Genomic DNA, 18,310 nt, shown 5'->3' with positions numbered 1-18,310 from the left:
CATTGACTACACCGGCTAGGCATGGTGCAAGCTGAAGTCCAATAACGTCTAGAAGCACATTTCCCCCTATCCCTGCTGTTTTCAGATATTGTACGGCTTTTGCAAAAGCGCATAGGAGAAATAATAGCCTGTGGTGATGGACATATTCCCAAATCTTTAGAATATGTAAAGACAGCCCTGTGCACATGCAGAGGGCTATTTAATGCAATCAGCAGGTCTGTTTACTCAGCAAAAAAAAAACAAAATAAAAAATGATTGCATGAAGGGGGATATGTGCAGAACCCTCTTCAAATGTTCTACATGGAGAGAAGAAGAACCTTCAGCCCTGAGACCATCCCCCCCCCCCATTTTCATACATAACCTATTATATTTGGGAAGCGAAAGAAAGGACAGGGCTTTGGGATTGCAGTTCATTGAGAAAAATAAGAATCCCATAATATTAGAAAGAGAAAGGGAGAAAAAGTGGAGAGGAAGGGGGTGAGAATGGCAACAAAAAAACATGAAATTATCAAACGGGAAAGGTTAAGAGTGCTCAGAATTCTGTGCTCTTATTCTTTTTCACAGTTACGCTGACAGACATACCCCCTCTCTCAGCTAGATGTTTACAGATACACACAGGAAGTTCAGTTCAGTTTGAATTTGCACCTACAGGAGATGATGTTGCCATATCTATTCTTATTGCGGTTTTCATCTTCTTTGGCTGTATCCCAAGATGCTGTCTGCCCCTCAGGTAGAGCCTGCAAAATAAACAACAGCAGAGTGTTTATATGAAATGGCCAATGCCTTCAGGTGTTTTAACATAACGAAATAGGGGTAGGGGAAAAGGCAGCATGCAATTTAACACCCAGCCAAGCCAACTGTTTTTCTCAAGGAAAGGGCACATTTAATAAGAAAATGATGAAGAGACCATTAGCATCCTATGGCTTAAGCTGGCTTACAATTGCTTTCCCAATGCAAATGGCACTAAAAACAAGTGGGAAACATTTTGCTTCTGGCTTTGTAATCATTGGGTTCTTTTTCAATGCACCATCTCTAACACAGGGACATAGATTGCTTCTCTTTTGCCTCTGAGAAATACAAGTTGCCTTGTAAAATATTTAAATTGACAGAGGACAGAGGCAATGTTTTTGTAATATAAAACAAGGCATAAAGGTTTCTCAAACTCACGAGCTATTTGAATGTCGCATGTAATATATCCATATACTGCATTGTAGCTGTATATAGTGATGCCTGCTAATGTGAGCACAATTCAAAGTGCTGATTAAATTCAAATCAAGGCTCCTTTGATTTAGAGAGCTACGACTTTTCTTCCATTTAATTTCAGCTGAAGAAATACATGAAATCAACCCACCAAGTCTATATCACAAGAGCACAAGATACATTCTTAGCATTCTTCCTTTTCTGACTTCCGCCTTAATCAGTGATTATCTATTTTTTTAAAAACCACTCTGTACAAAAAGAAATCCATTATGAATTTTTTAAATACTGTACACATTTTGATGCATTTTGGCTTTTTCCCCCTTTTTTCGAGCCAAGAACTGTACTGAAAATCTGGTGAAGTGCAAAATCCAAATGATAATTATGTTTTGACCCATGTGGTCAGGAGGTGAAAATTAGGTTGCTTTCATTAAAATGCAACCATATGAACTCCCCTTCATGTTGAGAATGGTAGGCTGATAATAAGTCTAATCAAGATGAAATGCCCATGATACTCTTGAGTAACACTGAAGGATCTTCTCCCGTTTCACAGAACTGATACCATATTTTGGCCTTTTCCTGCGATGAAGATAGTAAAAGGGAGCTCCACTCATAAACCCAGTTTTGTTTGGCATGCTTTAAAGATGACGCTTTTTATGGTTTCTGAAACCTTATTCTGTGTTCAAAAATTACGCCCAAATAATAATTATCTTTATAACATACCCATTCGTAGGAAAGCACATTTCCTGCTGCTCAATAACAGATAATTTGCTTAAAAAAACAAAATAGAAATTGCACTTGTTTGTTTCTTGTAGTGCTAGCCATTGCATTTGGGCTGGCTGATGGTGGTGAAATGTGCTAAAAATGATATTATAATCATGCGAAACCACAGTTCACAAATGGTTCCCTCTGGAAATAATGTCAGGATACGCTATGGATCCTGTTTGTGTCAGAGAAGGATAATAAAAGCAGTTCTGGCTCAAATCTCCACATGTATGAAGTAATGTGTCAGCAAACGGGAAGATCTTTGATCACACACCTATTTCCTTGTACCAAGAAAGTGCCGCTTAATAGTGGCGAATTTTTAGAGCGGAGGGGGGCAGCACAAAAAACATAAATTAGGGATCCCATTTCTATCATCAAAGATAGAGAAGAAATGACGCGTTATTTGTACATTAGAGTCTAGTTACAAATGATTGCTCAGAGAATGGTAGCAGTCATTTGGGATCTCATCATGCGCTATTGATGTGAAAAAAGATGAGGAAGGAACAAAATCCTTCTAAGCATTATACATAGGATGGTAAAAGTGACTTTTCCAAAGAAATGCCCAATTCAGCTATTATCAGCTATTAATTGCTTTGATCAATAGGCATCTTATCAAAACAGCAGGTTTTTGCTTTAAAATACAAAGATCCAGTGTGTGTATAGAAAACATATGCCCCTTCTGTTCACTAAAAATATAATCAAATCTCTGATATACATATGTATAAAACTTTCTGCTATAGTATGATTTACACCAGGGGTTCTTAAACTGCAGTCAATGGACTATCAGTGGTCCACAAGGTGGTCTGTCATATGCCTGCAAAAATACAATTAAAAATCCTCCTGGAGTTAGCACAACTGCTACAACAGGCAGAAAAACAACAACCATTAAGTGGTTCACAACAACCTGCAGTAATTTGGAAGTGGCCCATGGGAAAAGAAGATTGAGAACCACTGATTTGTATAGAAACAGCTCATGATAAAATCAAATGCCATTTGAGATTTCAACAACTATAGTAATGATGGATTAAACTTCTCGGTCTATATCTATATTCTTTTCTTCAAATTTTCTTCACACTGTTTGCTGTCATTTTAAAGCACTTAACACAATGACAGAACTGGTAAACTTGTCTTGGAAAATTCAGACTACTGATATAGATGGAACAATAACCTGTTACAATGAGAAAAATAGCAAAGTGCAATGGAATAAAGAATGTATCCAAAACAGATAAAATCAGGAATTTTTTAGACATCACTGCCAGCACTGACTAAGTATGGCTAATCTGCACTTCTTTCATAACTGTTGTCAACTTAACAATAGAATTGTAGCAACAATTAACCAGTTTTAAGAGCAATAGTGGTACCACCAATGATCTCACTAGCATTCTAAATTAATCAGAAAAATGTAGGCAGTCTATGGGACCTTCAGGCACCAATCTCATTATCACTGGTCCCATTCCCCGCCCCAAATCTCTCCCTGTAGGTAGAAAACAAAGAGAGCAGCTAGATGACTGGCTTGAACCTTTCCCCCTTCTATGCTAGTATTCTTCTGGCAAGGAAATGTTTATTTTGGGGCGTGGCTTTTTTAACATGGGAGAACATTCAAAAGTGGTTCTAGCTCCAGTTTTAATTGGCACTGACCCTTCTTCCAGGTCTTGACTTTACCCCAGTATTCTGCTGCATGCATAGAACCAGATTCAGAAATATTATTGGAATTGTGCTGAGGATTGCAGCTATGGTGTCCTATAAGTTGGCATCTTTTGCTGGATCGGCTTTGGGGGGGGGGGCCAAGAGAGATCTTTTTTAGCTTATATGTAAATCCGGCACTGTCTCGAACAAATAAATTAAAATGTCCAGAAATAGCCGCCTGAGAGGAGCGGAGAAGAAAGCTCGAGCGGATGCATTGCCCTGAAGGAATGGGATGGGAGAAGAAGCACTACCAGCTACTTCTAGAAAACAAGCCAGGTTTCTTTCATTGCAGCTATTTTTAAAAAGACATTGATGTTTATTGTTACAACAATCTTATATAAGCTGCTTTGTGAGGTTTGCCTTAAAAGCGGTATGTAAATATCCTTAAACAAATACAAATAAAATGTAGAAAGCCCAAAAGTGGGTCTTCTTCAGTTTAGCCTTGAGCAAGACTCCCAGGATATCTACCAAACTACTTCTCAAACTTGGGGGAAGGGATCTGGTTTAAAATCAATTGTGTGTGTGTGCTTGCATGAAAGACTGTTCAAGAGAAAGAGCGAGGGGGAGAAAGGGAAAGACTATGTATAGTTGAGACAAGAAATGAGGGGGGGGGAGTCTAATGGAGTTAGTGATTGATGAAGGCAACTCACAGAGCGTTTTCATAATAGAAAAATTATTTGGTACCATGTCACTAAATAGACCGTAATTTATGAAACTTGTTTACAGGGTAAAGGACAAAAAATATATCTTAAAAGGCCAAGTATATTTGTATGTGAGACAGAAACCAAGCTAGAATACATCACATTTTGAAATACAGCTCCTGGACATCAAAGATAAGGCCATTAATCTTCTGTCTTTCATGAATCTGGGATGGCATCATGCCATCTAAACTTAAATAAAAATAAAAAATTCCTACTGATTATTTATGTAGCACTTTGAAAGTGCAGAATTTTGCAATAAATATTAAATTACGGAAGCAACCTTCTAGTCACATTCCCCACCCCCATATTATACCAAATTAGGTAGACTAGCTCAGTAATTGTAAAATTATGAAAACCATGTTTCAGCTCTTGTTTGTTGTTCAAAGAGAAGCTGCAATGCAAGCTTGGCTAAAGTATGGTAATTTGAAATTATGAGCCACAAAGTCAGCCATACAAGGACATATTCTACAGGACAAATAAAACTTCAGGTGTGCAAAATTAGAGTCAGCACCTTCAGTGAGGGAAATAATTAAGTTATATGACTGGGCACATTATGGAAGTATATCCCAAAATGTGCAGTCACCTTATGGGAGAAAGTTCACTCTCCATTACCCACTGAACTGAAGCTGAAAAACATGACAGCACAGAAGCAGTCCTTATATTAGTAGTTTATATTCCACCCCAAAACATGTACACATTCCTCTGGACGAAACAGATGAGCATATGATTGCTCACTATCTCCTTCATCACTATAGACTTCTTCAGACCCAGAATCCAGCTTCATCCCCAATGTGAAACACAAAGCACATAATTCTTTTAGGGCTTGATCTATTTGTGCTCCCACGAAACAGGATAGAGGTAAATGCTTTGTGACAGATTGACAAGATGCATGGATTTAAACAGGGTTTTTTTTCAACAGGAACTCACCGGAACTCAGTTCCCCTCTTCCCCATCAGCTGCTTCCACCAGGCTGCAATATTTTCACTCCTCTACCCCATCCCACAAAATGGAACTGCCCAGTTTTAATTCAATTGTACAGACTCTGAACATGCACTTGCTCACTGACTTGTGACAGTTGTTTTCCCTTAAGAACAAATGGAGGTTAACAGTAATTCTTCTAGACATCTAAAGACAGTACAGTTTAATTTAAGGTCTGAACCACATCAGTTTGACCCCTGGAAGTACCTTAGAATCATGTCCACAAGCTTTGAAATAGGATATAGATTTCAATGACATACCAGCCCTTCAGATAAATGATACTGTATGGTATTATTGTAGTAGCCACTGATTTACCTGCCCCTTCAGCACTGAGACAATTTTTCAAACATTTGTCCTTTCATAATTCAAGAACCACACATGCAATTCACTTGTCACACAAAGGAACCAGGAGTTGCAAGAGAAAATTCCCCTTTGCATCCTTCATCGAGCCGAGCACTCTTTGTTCATCTGATTTACCTGAAAGTCTGCACTGACAGTAAGACTGGCATGGGATGGAATGAGCATCTATTTTATTTTGTTTGTAAATCTTGGTCCCCAGCTTGTTGGAAACTAGAAATGGCCACCAAATATCGCTGTGGAGAGCCGTTTCACCACAATGTGCTATACGGAGATTGATAGGAGAGACTAAACCCCACTACCATGTTGTAAACAAGGTTTGGGGAACCTCTTCCAGTCTGAGAGCTGCATTCCCTTCTGTGGAACTTTCTGGGGGCCGCATGCCAATAGCGAGGGCCAGGAACAAAAGTGCATAGAGTAAGGAGTGTAAATTTTAGCTTTCAACAGTAGGCTAGTTTCTACATATACTCATACCCATCTTTATCCCAGAAAGCAAGAGGCTTTCTCAGAGTCTAAGGACACAGTCTAGTTAGGCAAAAACACTCAAGGAAGGTGTGAAGGAGGGCTGGTGCCAGGTCTGGGAAAAGGGAGTCTGATGTGGGGAGTATCTCAAGAACCACATAGAGAGTTATTGGGCTGCATTTGGTTCCTAGGCCTGTGGTCCCCCAACCTGGCAATAAAGGTTGTACATGTTATATGATAGATGACCACAGTGTGTCAAGGTAGATAGCCAAAAATGTGTGTGGTTATCTCATATTTAAGCTAACCCCAAGACACCTCAACACCTATTCAGCTACAGTTTTCTCTCCAATGCCTGGGGAGCCGAGTCACAGGAAAGTTTGCACTTACTTATTTCTCTCCTTTCCACCATTACTATTCCAATACAGTCCCAGGCATCTTCACTGCCTCTAATGCCATTTCTATAAACTATTCAGTGGTTTTTCCATGGGGCTTGAAGGTTGGATTTGCCCAAACTTAGAACTAAATTCAAACATCCCACGTTGCATTTGATCATGGCGAAATTCTGCAAAGCCTTGGGCAATACGCAACTAAGGAACAAAGGCAGCCAAGAGAAAATATTTCCAGCCATCTCCCAGGCCGGCATTTGATCACAGCTGCTATACCACATCTATCAGATGTTGATTATAGGGATTCAATATTTCTGCCAAAGACAATAACGGTTTAATTGCAGCAACAAGGCTCTAGCAGCACACACCGACCCAGGCAGAAGCAGCCTTCCTGCCTCTCAGTATCTTGTTTGGCAACAGTCTGAAAACTCATCCATTGATGAAGGGTAGAGACACATATATATATAGATAGCCAGGGGCAGCTTCAAGTCTGAGAAAGCCCTCTGGCAGCAGCGGTAATGGGCAGCCACTTTAATTTCCCAGAATGCTCAGGGGCTGCAATTTTAATTTCTCACTATGTCCTCAAATGCTCCATTAGGAAAGTAATGGGGAATTAAATTGATCATCTCTCACCACCAGGTAAGCATGCGAGTCTAGGGCTGATGTCAGCACCAGCAGAGCCTGATGGGGCTGCCAGCGGGCAGGTGCCAGGTGCTGATGCCAGTCCTGACATAGCCAGGAGTGTCTTGTTTAAATGGAAGGCCAATAGCCGAGATACTCCAGTTGCTCACCATGCTATCAGCAAATCCCCTCCCTAAATTGCAAACTTGTATTTCATCACTTCATACGTGAAAGTAGCTGGGGAATAAGGCAGGGCAGCCAATGTGGTCTCCTCCATACATTTTGGAATATAATTTTCATCTCTCTGGCACCCAAAAAATATTTCCCCAGTGCAATGTAGCTCTGTGTTTCTTCAAATGTGATATGGTTGGTGTGGCACCCCAAATCTGGAAATACTGCTCCATTTCCCAGCCCAATCTCTGACACACTCCTGGGGGCAGTGGGAAGAAATGACTAGATTTTCAGGAATCTTTAGTTCGCAAAACAGTCTCTGAACAAACCTTCATAGAGCCAGAAGCCTCTGGGTGGCTGTACCAGCTAGCAGTTCTTCTGACAGCCGGTTGTCACCTGTGGAAAGCCTCTTACCAACACTGTCAGGTCTGTCATCCATCTGCTTACCCTCCAGCAGCACCTGGTCCTGTCGGCAGAAAGTGATGATGAAGGGAGCTGCGTGCTCATCTCTGCCAGAGAGAGCTGTCAGCAGGACTAGATACTACAGCCACCTGGAGGCTTCTCATCATATGGATGCTGGTCCAGAGGCTGCTGTGTGAACAAACTCTGAGCAGTTCAACTAACAATAAATTCAAAACAGTGAGTATTTGGTTTGCACTTATACTACACCATATTATGGTTTGGTGGAGTTTATACAAGATATAAGGTGGCTAGCGCCATGATCCCTAACCCAGTATGCCCTGCTGTGTGAGAGTTTCAATGAAAAGAGAAAGCTTTGCCATGTCTTTTTCCATAAGTGGGGTTACCGGGAAGCCGTTATGGAAAAGCCAAGCCCTTTCCCCACATCAGTGGACTGGGGCAGAAACATCTAGGATGACGGCCACTACATATAACAGAAATAGGACTCAAGACAAGGAGGCAGGAGCAAATAGGGGGGAAGGCATTCTGGTTAGCATATAAAATAAGCCACTTAAGCTATCGAGACGCTTCTCAAGAACACTTGTTCCGATTTGACAATAGCCTTAATTTTCATTCTTTAGCTCGGCATTCAAGTGAGTGAATGTTGCTCTCACCTCATACTCCTCTTTAAATCCATAGCCCTGTCCCCGTTTCATCTGAGTGATGTGCTGCAACAAGTCGGCCACTCGGATTGCTGGCTGGAACTGTCCCCTGGGGTAGGACATTTCCACTGGGTCGCAGCTTCGATAGGGATGGGTCTGGATTGTCAGTGTCGGCTGAGTCATCTCCCCATGGCTACTGTCTGTTTTAAAAAATAGGGAGGCAAAACAAACTTTCACCCAGCTGTTATTTATTTGTTGTCTTCCGCCCCAAGGTTAATTCCCCTCCCTCCCATGGCTGAAATGAAGCACAGTAGGAAAACTGTACCTGCCCAGAGCCATCCCACCCCCCAAAGCTAATGCACACACATGCTGGATTTTGTGTGACAGGGAATGAAGAAAACACAGAAGCAGCAAATTACCCAACGGTGACAACAACAGGAGGAGGAAATATGGTTATTTGATGCACATTACATCAGAAACTGGAATTTCTTTCATGCTACCTAATCACATCCGATAAGGTCCCCATCTCTTGTCCTGCTTGTTGCTTTTGCAGCTTGAGGGCAGAACGGCTATACAGAAAGGGCATATCCTGCCTCTGGTCAGTTCTCCTACCTTTATCCCTTGCCAAGCAAGACTCCAATGCCACTTTTCAGTAGGTAGACAGGAAGGAGAGAGTGAAGAACAGACAGGTGCAGTATCACAGCAGGGAAACCTGAAATGCTCTGTGATGCAATGGTTCCATGCCTTGGACATGTGAAAGCAACAGGTTCTGCTTCAGGATAAGAGATGGGAACCCTAGCAGGAGAGCTAGAAGGCAGGGGGTGTATGTGTGCAAATTCTCTTTGTTGCTCATCTGTACTGATTTAGCATTAGATCAGAGATGGAAACATGTGGCCCTCCAGCTGAACTCCAGTTCCCTTCAGCCTTTGCCAGTTTGGCCAATGGACAAGGATCATACTCTTCGTAGTCCAGCAACCTCCAGAGGATCAGAATTTCCCCACCCTAAATTAAACACTCCTTTAAGGGGTGGTTCAGGGATGCTTTATGCTGTACTAGTTCTCAAACTTTGCATGTACTGGAACGTTATTCTGCACTTTTCCTCCAAAAGCAGAATCAACTTAGGTGATGTGCCTGCCATAATTCCTTATACAGCTTCACAGACCATGGAACAAAGTTTGATATATTGCATTCTGAATGGGGACTGGGCAGGGGATAGGAAATGATGGAGAAGTTAACTAGAATTCTTTATTACAAATCCCAAATTTTGTGACTGGGATGTTTGTACGTGTGAGTGTACAGTAGTATTTTGTATTCCTTTGTATTTCTATTAAGTCCTGCAATGGGGAAAGAAGGGTGTTTTTCTGGGGTCATTGGGAAGTTAAGGAAGATGAAGTACAACATAATGATGGGGGCAGGGCTTTTGGGTCACACTAAACATGATGTGGAGGAGACACCTATGTTTCTTCATGATTTTTTGATTTCAGTTTACTGCAGCTGCCAGGGAGGTAGGAAGCAGACTCTAAATTCACTGAAGCAGCACGGCAGAGAAAAGGATTGCTTAACACTTTCCCTACAGGTTCTCCTCCCGATATTGATAAAGGAGAATAGATTGGTTTTTATTTTATTTTTTGGTTGCCAAAGTCCCGGCAACTCCTGACGAAGAAATCTGCATCTATAGAATACAGCACTGAGTATTAACACAAAGTTCAAAATTTCATCAGTGTAAGCATATTAATTAGACATGAAACACAAATATTCGCAAGCTTGCAGAAAGCCATTTTTTGTGTTAGGGGGAAGCCAGACAGCAAAGCTAAGCATTTATTTATACAATAACCCGCCTAATGCCGTTACTAATGATAATGTGAGGACTCTGAACAGAGGGTATTTTCAAGGCTTATTAGTTCTCCGGGCTGGATTTACTTTCCCAATGCATATTTACTGTTCCCCATTAACCCTTTGCAATAGAGAATGGGACCATTTTCTTTAAAAATGGTGAACTACTTGCAATAGGCTGCATAATCTGCTTAATTTGCTACCATTAGGTTGAATCCAAACCCAGTTGCACAACTGAATTCTCCAAGGACCCTAATCTTCTATCAGCCTCAGTTTAAAAACATTAAAAGTTTCCATTCCAAGAAGGAGTCACAACCAAGGCAACAAAACACAAAGTAATGAGCTGGCCTATAAAAGCACACTCAGGCCTTTGGATTTGTCATAAAGTTAAACTCAAAGCTACTCAGCTCAGCATATTCAGGTGTAATCATTAGTTTCCATATTCAGAATGAATTCTATTCTGGGCTTTTTTTTTTTGTTTTTGTTTTTGATAGCCTCCTTTTCCAGTTCTATAGTTGGAAATATAACAGCTGAAGTATATGGCAGTAGGGGTTTATGGTACAGAAAGAAGGAGCAGAATTCAATATTGCTTTAAGTGGCATGTTCATTTGTCACAAGCATATCAGCTTCCCAGATGGAACAACCCCTCTTCTCCTCTCCCCATGCACTGTTCTGGAGGGGTCTTCCTGATCCCTCACCCCACCCCATAGTCAATGTCAGTGGGGGTGGAGAGCGTGCAGAGAGAGGAAAGGGTCTTCCACTGATGAGGTTTGTTAGGTGAATCCTACCCAACAGGAGATAGAAGCTCGGAACTAGACTTTGGTGTCTCTTTCAATTCCATTTCTTGAATGGAATTCCACTCAGGGGATATTCCAGCTGGTAAAAAACAGGAAGGTGACTTTTGTCAAATCTGCCTGCAGCCACTTGAGCCCTACAAAAAAAATCTGTTCTGGACTGGAGTATTGGAGAATAATTTTGAAAAGGGGAGGCTTTAGAGTAGCAAGAAATTTGCAAAAAATAACCTCCTCCTTTCCACCTGCAGGATCCATCATCTGGATCAAATGCCTTCCATAGATCAAAGGCGTCCATTTGTGGATGGCTAAGTTTTGATCCAACCCTCCATCTCATTATACCATAAGGAAGGGGCTGGCCATCACCAGCCTAAGATACATCTTGGCTCAAACTTACTTACGGGTCCTCCAAATAAATCCCTGATTCTTTCTAAACCCTATATTGTAACTTTCAGACACTCTTGTTCACTGCTCTACCACTTGAGAATGTCATACTGGATGTGATTGTTGTTTTTGTGAAGTAATCAACTATATACTATTCCATTAATTCATAAGACATAGCTGACACCAAGCCAAGTTTGCTAGTGAAGTGGAAATAGAGGTTCTAAACTCATCCCAAAGCAACAGGGGAAAGAGATAAAAGAGTCTGTATTCTTTGCCCCAGATTCCTTGAAGTATCCATAAACCATATTTTTTGTGCCAACACAAAATGGACAACGTCTGATATCGCAGCCAGATCTTGATTCTCTCTCTCTTTCTCTCTCTCTGTAAAAGAGCGAGCAGAAAAAGATATTTCCCCATAGACAAACTGCAAAATGAGACTGGTATTAAAATACTCTGCATGTGCGAGAAAAATGATGCTTGCAATATGTCTAATCATGGTCTAAGACTGAATGCCACCAAGACTAATGATACATTCTAGCTGGACATTTTAGAAGTGCTGATTACAATACCTGTATGAACAATTCAATATCTAACTGAAGAAGAAGTTATTATTTCTAATTTAAGATAATCATTAAGAAGAACAGCCTTTGCAGATAAAAATTTATGGTCTATCCCTTTAGATCTCAGAAGCCGCAGTAACTCGGTGTAGGACTTTTCTTGTGGCTGTCCCTCGTCTTTTTGAAAAACCACTGCAGACATTTTTGTCCCAAAAAGCCTTCCCAGATGGATCTGTCTTGGGCGTCTATTTGGGTTTTTTAATAAAATAAAATAAAATCAATCTGCTGTTATTTTGGATATTGTTTTAACTGTTCTTTTTGAGGCTGTTTTTACTGCGGTTTGTACATTCCCTTGAGATGCACATGTATGTGGAAGGGAGCAGGTTTCACAGCGGCAGCTGATCCCAATGTAGATCCTTATTTCCCCCTCTCTGTTTCTGATGTAGATCTTCAATCACCCCTTCTTCCCTGGCAGGGGTGAGAGGCACAATTTTATGGTTTGCTTCAGGTGTCAACATGCCTTGGGCTGGCCCTGCTCAGCCATCCCCACCCCACCCTCTCCCATACGATTCCTTCAGCACCTTTTGTGGTGCACAAGAACCTCTCTGAGTCACATCAATGCAAGAACATTGTTCTTCTTATACAATGCAGTACTGTATTTGTGTATCAGCGATTACACCAAATCCAATCAGCTTTTTTTAGTTGAACAGCAGAACATAGGGTTGATCTATAAAAGCAACATGCTGTCTACTTCTTAACTATATGTATTCAATACAGAAAGTGTGCTGACAGACAGTGTATCTGCAGCAGGGACCAGAGGAAGAGGAGGAACGAAGAGAGAAGAAACACCATGGTGCACCTGTTAAAAGTGAAAGAGGACACCTTCATCTACCTCACCTGCAATAAAACATGTCTCGCCCATATTGGTCTCTACAGTCACAGCAGGCACTAGTAACTTTCCAATGGTTTGACCTTACTCCCAAAGGCAAACACTCCCATTGTCTCCCAGGACAGACAGAGGCAAACAACAAGGTGCTGTAATATGAGCAATAATGCAAAACAGGAGTAGCTAACCTTTTTTTGGCCTGAGGTCCTTTTTTCAACCTTGGCCAACCCCCAAAGGGGCCCATATCAGTTATGGGAAAGGCAAAAAATGGGTGTGACCAGCATAAATACACAGGCAGGCAGCCACACCTCCACAGCTGATCCAACAAATCAGATATCACCCCCTTTCTGCTCATCAAATTATCAATTGGATGAGCAGCGTGGGGGCAATTTACATCCCATCCTAGTGTTGTCTTATATACCCAACTGATTAGTGCACTCAGTAGGTGAGGGCCTCCTGCAAATACCATCTTATCAGGAGGCCCATTTTGCACTATATGGAAATCGGATCCTCCTGCTAAATATTGGAAAGGTGCTATCCCTGTTGTCTTTTTGGTACCTACTGAAGAAGAAAGTCTTTTCTCTAGAGCTCTTTCCCAGTCTGCATCTGTATTGGAATTGCTCTAGATGTTTGTGTGTTTGATGCCCTGGTTCCTCTGCAAGGAAGGAAGGATGGGAAGAAATAATAATAATAATAATAATAATAATAATAATAATAATAATAATAATTTATTCACTCTCCTTTCCACTACTGCTGCCAAAATCAGAGGAGTCCTGGGGGCCATGAAAATTTGCTTGGTGGGCCAGATCAGGATTCTCAAAAGGGGGATTAGCTATTCCTGATGTAAAACACACTAACATATATCTTGATCTTATCATCATAGCTAATCATTTACTGTTTCAAACAGTTTTTAATATTGCTTCACAGATCACAATAAAATGGAGGGGGAAACCTGCACAGTTAGCAGGGAATAAAATAATCCCGATATTTCTTTCTTCTATCCATACTACTAATCTGGTAAAATGAGAATAGGATGGGAGAGTGGGGGAAGAGGAAGCCTGTCAACGATAAGGCCAAGCTCTGCTGGAAACATCTCAAGCACTACCACAATGGAGTGTGCCCTGAATACAAAAAACAAAGTTTTGTTTCAAAACTCTTCCTTTAATATCCATAGACTCTCTGATTTTGACACGATAAGGCTATCATATCCATTTATATTTTTATTCGGTTAGCCTTGGCAAGTGTGTAACATGATAAGACATCCTTTGCACAAAATAAATTATTTTTGGGCTGGTGTCTGCAATGGATTTAATTACACACACATCCAATCTCACTTTCCTGGAGTAAAGGGTTGTCATTTATTTGACATCTCCTAAGGATGGCTCCAGAATGGCTAATATCACTCTCTGTATTACCCCAGTAGTAATGGAAACACTTGCAAAATTGGCTTACAGGTTTTATTTGTTTTCATGCGCGTCTAGGTTATGATGTGACAAATGACTCGTTTCAAGGTGATATGCTAATAAAACATAAACATGGCCCAAAGTGAAAAACTATCATACACAACTAAGCATGCGCTTTAAGAAAATGTGTGCCAGACACTTCAAGGTTCATACAAAAACCCAGTGGATCAACCATTAGCTTCTGAAACTGAGGCTGCTGGTCAGAGAAAGAAATTACATGCCATTCCAGCGTCATATAACTAACATGCTTAACTCTAATTAATGCATGAAGGGGTTAAGACCATAGAGTAAGCTGTCCTACCAAGCTTAGCCAGGTCACACACCCCCTCACCTTGGGAGGAAGGGCTACCAAACTCCCACTTTCCATGCTTCCATCCTGTGATCCCTACCAGTAAGGAGGTCTAAGATGGATGCTCCAAGCTTAAGCAAACAATCTTTGTATTTCTATACAAGTAATTTAGAAACTCTTAACATGTTGCAACCTTAGTAATACTACCTGTCTTTTATTGCTGCTTTATGGAAAAGCACATGAATCTGACCTTTGAAGCATTTGTAAGCAAACCATTTTTAATTCACAAAACATGATCACTTTCTATGTTAAGAAAAGAGGGGAACTTTGGAAGTACCATAGGAGGCACTGGTAGGCACACTGGTTCCCACAAGCACCATGCTGGCAATCATTTTAATAGTGTGAACACAGGCATGGGTACATTTATACCCTGTGGGGATCTGGTGCCAATGGTAAAATCTGGAGCTATCAACCTAAGTAGAAAATCATTGGATCCTACTCCTAGGAGCAAAGTAAGAATTATTTAGCTGGACTGACATTTCTCAGAAAATTCCCAAACCCTACCCCCCTAGAAAAAGAAGGCAGCTTTGCAGAATATTATCTGATTAGTCTCAACCTTCATGTGTGTGCATGTGGCAGCTGCCATTTTCTCCTCACAGTGCCCCAGAATGTCATTTGCATTGGGGGTGATGCAAAATGGCGGCCAGTCTGTCAACACAGATGCTGCTGCTGCCACTGACAATGGCAACATAAAAGAAAAGAAGCTGTACTATCGCCACTTCAAATGGTAAGTCCCAACTACGAGAAACTGTAGGATAACTTATCTCCACACACCCACACCCAGAGAATTTCAGTTAAATGGCACCTTCAGTTTCCCTGCTCACAAATGGGGTGGAGAATTTCAAGATGTCTAAGTAATGTCTTAAGACATTATTTTGGATGGCTATTTTAAAATGAAAGCAGTTCATACCAAAATATTATTTATATTTCACCATTTAAAATATGTCTTTTCCGCATGAATATGTCTGTCAAATCTTGTCTTGAACGTTTGAATGGAAGAGAGTCCATAGTTTACTTCAGAAACTTGTTCCATTGATGAACTCTTCTTATAGTGAGATTCCCCCCCCCCCCAATAATAGTATAGCCTATGTAATTAACTCCCTGCTTTTTGTCATATCCGCATTGGCTATGGTATTCAACTGGTCCATCTCTCTCATTTCTGGCATTGCATGAATATCTGAAAACTATAAATAGCCCACCCTTTTATTATAAATAAATAAATACCAATTTTGCCCTATTCCCCCCCTTGGCAGGACTTCCCTTGTATCATACCCATCATTATCTACTAAATTCCTCAAAATGAGTCAAAATTGTATAGTGGAATATTGTTAAAGTGGTTCATCAATCACTTTGCCTTGACATATCAGTGGATTTTTTTCATTGCAGATGAAGTTAGGATCCTGTCCCTGCATAAACTCTGGAATAGACTGCAGCATGGCAGCTAATGTATCATGTATTGAGTTGTCAGTTTTTAAACTTCCACTTTTTAAAATAAAAAACCCCACTATAAAATAATCTAATCTTCAGATCAAGCTAATGATGCTGAAACTCAGTTATAACACACCATCATCAACTTTGCCTTTTCAGCTGTTTAGATGCATATAGCAGCACTTGCTAGAAGACTACAAAATGCAGCTGTTTTTCACCTGTTTGTTCATTATTTGTTCACCTATGTATTTGTTCACGTGCATTGTGAATTTATGAGTAGAGCTTCAAGTGAAGTTCTCTGAAGGTGGTGTCACAGAAGAGAACTTCGGGAACACATAAATGTTCACATCCCAAGGAGGGAAGAGCTTTACAAGGCACCTTCTCCCTCTCTGCATCTTGTGTTAAAATCAAGCCAGAGAAGTTCTGACTGCCCTGCCAACCGCATCTGTGAATTCCCCACTCTGAAAAGCACCATTCTACCTTCTATTTAATTATCGGGCCAGCAGCATTGAGGGAGGATGAGCCAAGGTAAAGGTAAAAAGGTAAAGGACCCCTGGATGGTTAAGTCCAGTCAAAGGCGGCTATGGGGTGTGGCACTCATCTCACTTTTCAGACCAAGGGAGCCAGCGTTTGTCTGCAGACAGTTTTCCAGGTCATGTGGCCAACATGACTAAACCGCTACTGGCACATGGAGGACCGTGACGAGTGCCAGAATTCATGGAAATGCCTTTTACCTTCCCGCTGCAGTGGTACCCATTTATTTACTTGCACTTCAAACTGCTAGGAAGCAGAATGAGGAAAGGCCAGCGGTTTGTCCCTTCCATGCTTTCTCTATTTCACTGTGCCACACTGCAAGGAAGTGGGCCTCAAGGAAATGTGTTGTGGACCTTGGATTCTGTCTTCCATCACCACTGTCATAGCCCTTGGGAAGACAACAAATCCAATGAGCCATCAGTGCAATAGTAAGAAAGCAGGAAGGGGTACTCAATCCTCTCACTCCTCACATGCAATTGCTGCTACTCCACAATTGCTGGTGACAGGCTGACATGGGACAGAGGTGGATTGGCTTCCTTCTCTCATGCTGTCACCACTCTTATCACCACTGGCTGGGTAAGTAATAAGACAGGGGGAAAATATGTTATGGGAAATAGGAGCTAGACAGTGATTGTGTTTTGGGAACCCCAAAGGTTGGTGTGGAAGGAGGTCATTTTCCAAGACTTCCTTTGGCTCAGGAAATTATCCTAGATCTATTTCAGGGGTGGACAACTCCCAAGAGACTGCAATCTACTCACAGAATAAAAACTGGCAGTGATCTACCCCCCTTTTGGGGGTTCAGGTCAATGTTGTTGAGCTTTTTTTTAGGAAGGAAAGCACTTTAATCATTTAGGTTGAATCAAATGTAAACAAGAAAGAGCTCACCCATCTTTATCAATTGCTTTGCATATTCTCTCTAGAATGGAACCAAAACCATTCTTGCTTTGACTTTTTGTCAAAAACAAAGCAGTTGTTGTTGTTTTTTAAAAATGTGAAATGTGCTTATATTACATGGAAATTTCAAATACAATTTGTACAAGATGAGTATAATTTAAATGCAATTTTTTCATGTGTTCTTTCAAAATATTCTGCACAAAATGGGACCTGAATGGGCCTATGACAAAGTGTTAGTGAAACTGAAATGGGGCAGAATTACACAGCTCAGTCCACCTCCAGTTATACCAATAATTCCCCAAATTATTTACAATATATTACGGTGAATAACTATGCCACATACAAAATTATGGACAGATTGTCAAGAAACAGGAACATGACTATGGAGTGTGGTAAAGCAACATCACAGACATCTATGGTGGAATTAATATACAATACCATGGTGTGCTGTCTATAATGCACAATGTTTTCTAAACGAATAACATTTGCTGGCTTAGAGATTCCAGCTTTGTGATCATGGAATTTTATAAATAATGTCAACTTTAAGCAAAGAAACTTAAGTCCTGGGTCCTACATAAATGGAGACGGGCCTGGGACCTGGGGGAGGCAGGTACATATTGATGAGTGAATGAGTAGCATGTGGCTCACAAACAACAGTGGTGCCCTGCCGAGGCCACAGAAAGTGTCACTCGTGGGAACCAAATGACAGCAAGCAGTAGTGGCCTTCAGTGGTTGGACTGGGAACCGGAGCTGAGGGGGAACTTGTGATCGTTAGTCGGCTCCTGGACCTTAAACAGATGTTTGTT

General features: G+C 41.0%; 1 protein-coding gene across 1 annotated transcript in view; it reads right to left on the bottom strand.

Annotated features, from left to right (window-relative positions):
• Nucleotides 1-18,310, bottom strand: part of PTPRT (protein tyrosine phosphatase receptor type T) — a 594,790-nt gene that overhangs the window by 44,154 nt on the left and 532,326 nt on the right. Inside the window, exons 21-22 of the mRNA XM_083446701.1 lie at nucleotides 8,398-8,585; nucleotides 650-737 (exon numbers count right to left, since the gene is read on the bottom strand). Coding sequence (XP_083302827.1) covers nucleotides 650-737; nucleotides 8,398-8,585 — 276 coding nt within the window. The remainder of the gene's footprint in view (nucleotides 1-649; nucleotides 738-8,397; nucleotides 8,586-18,310) is intronic.

The sequence above is a fragment of the Podarcis tiliguerta genome, assembly GCF_965153285.1.
Source record: "Podarcis tiliguerta genome assembly, chromosome: 6".
Classification (NCBI taxonomy): Eukaryota; Metazoa; Chordata; class Lepidosauria; order Squamata; family Lacertidae; genus Podarcis; species Podarcis tiliguerta.
Note: the sequence above shows the minus strand (reverse complement) of the source record. Positions and strands in the feature narration are given on the sequence as shown.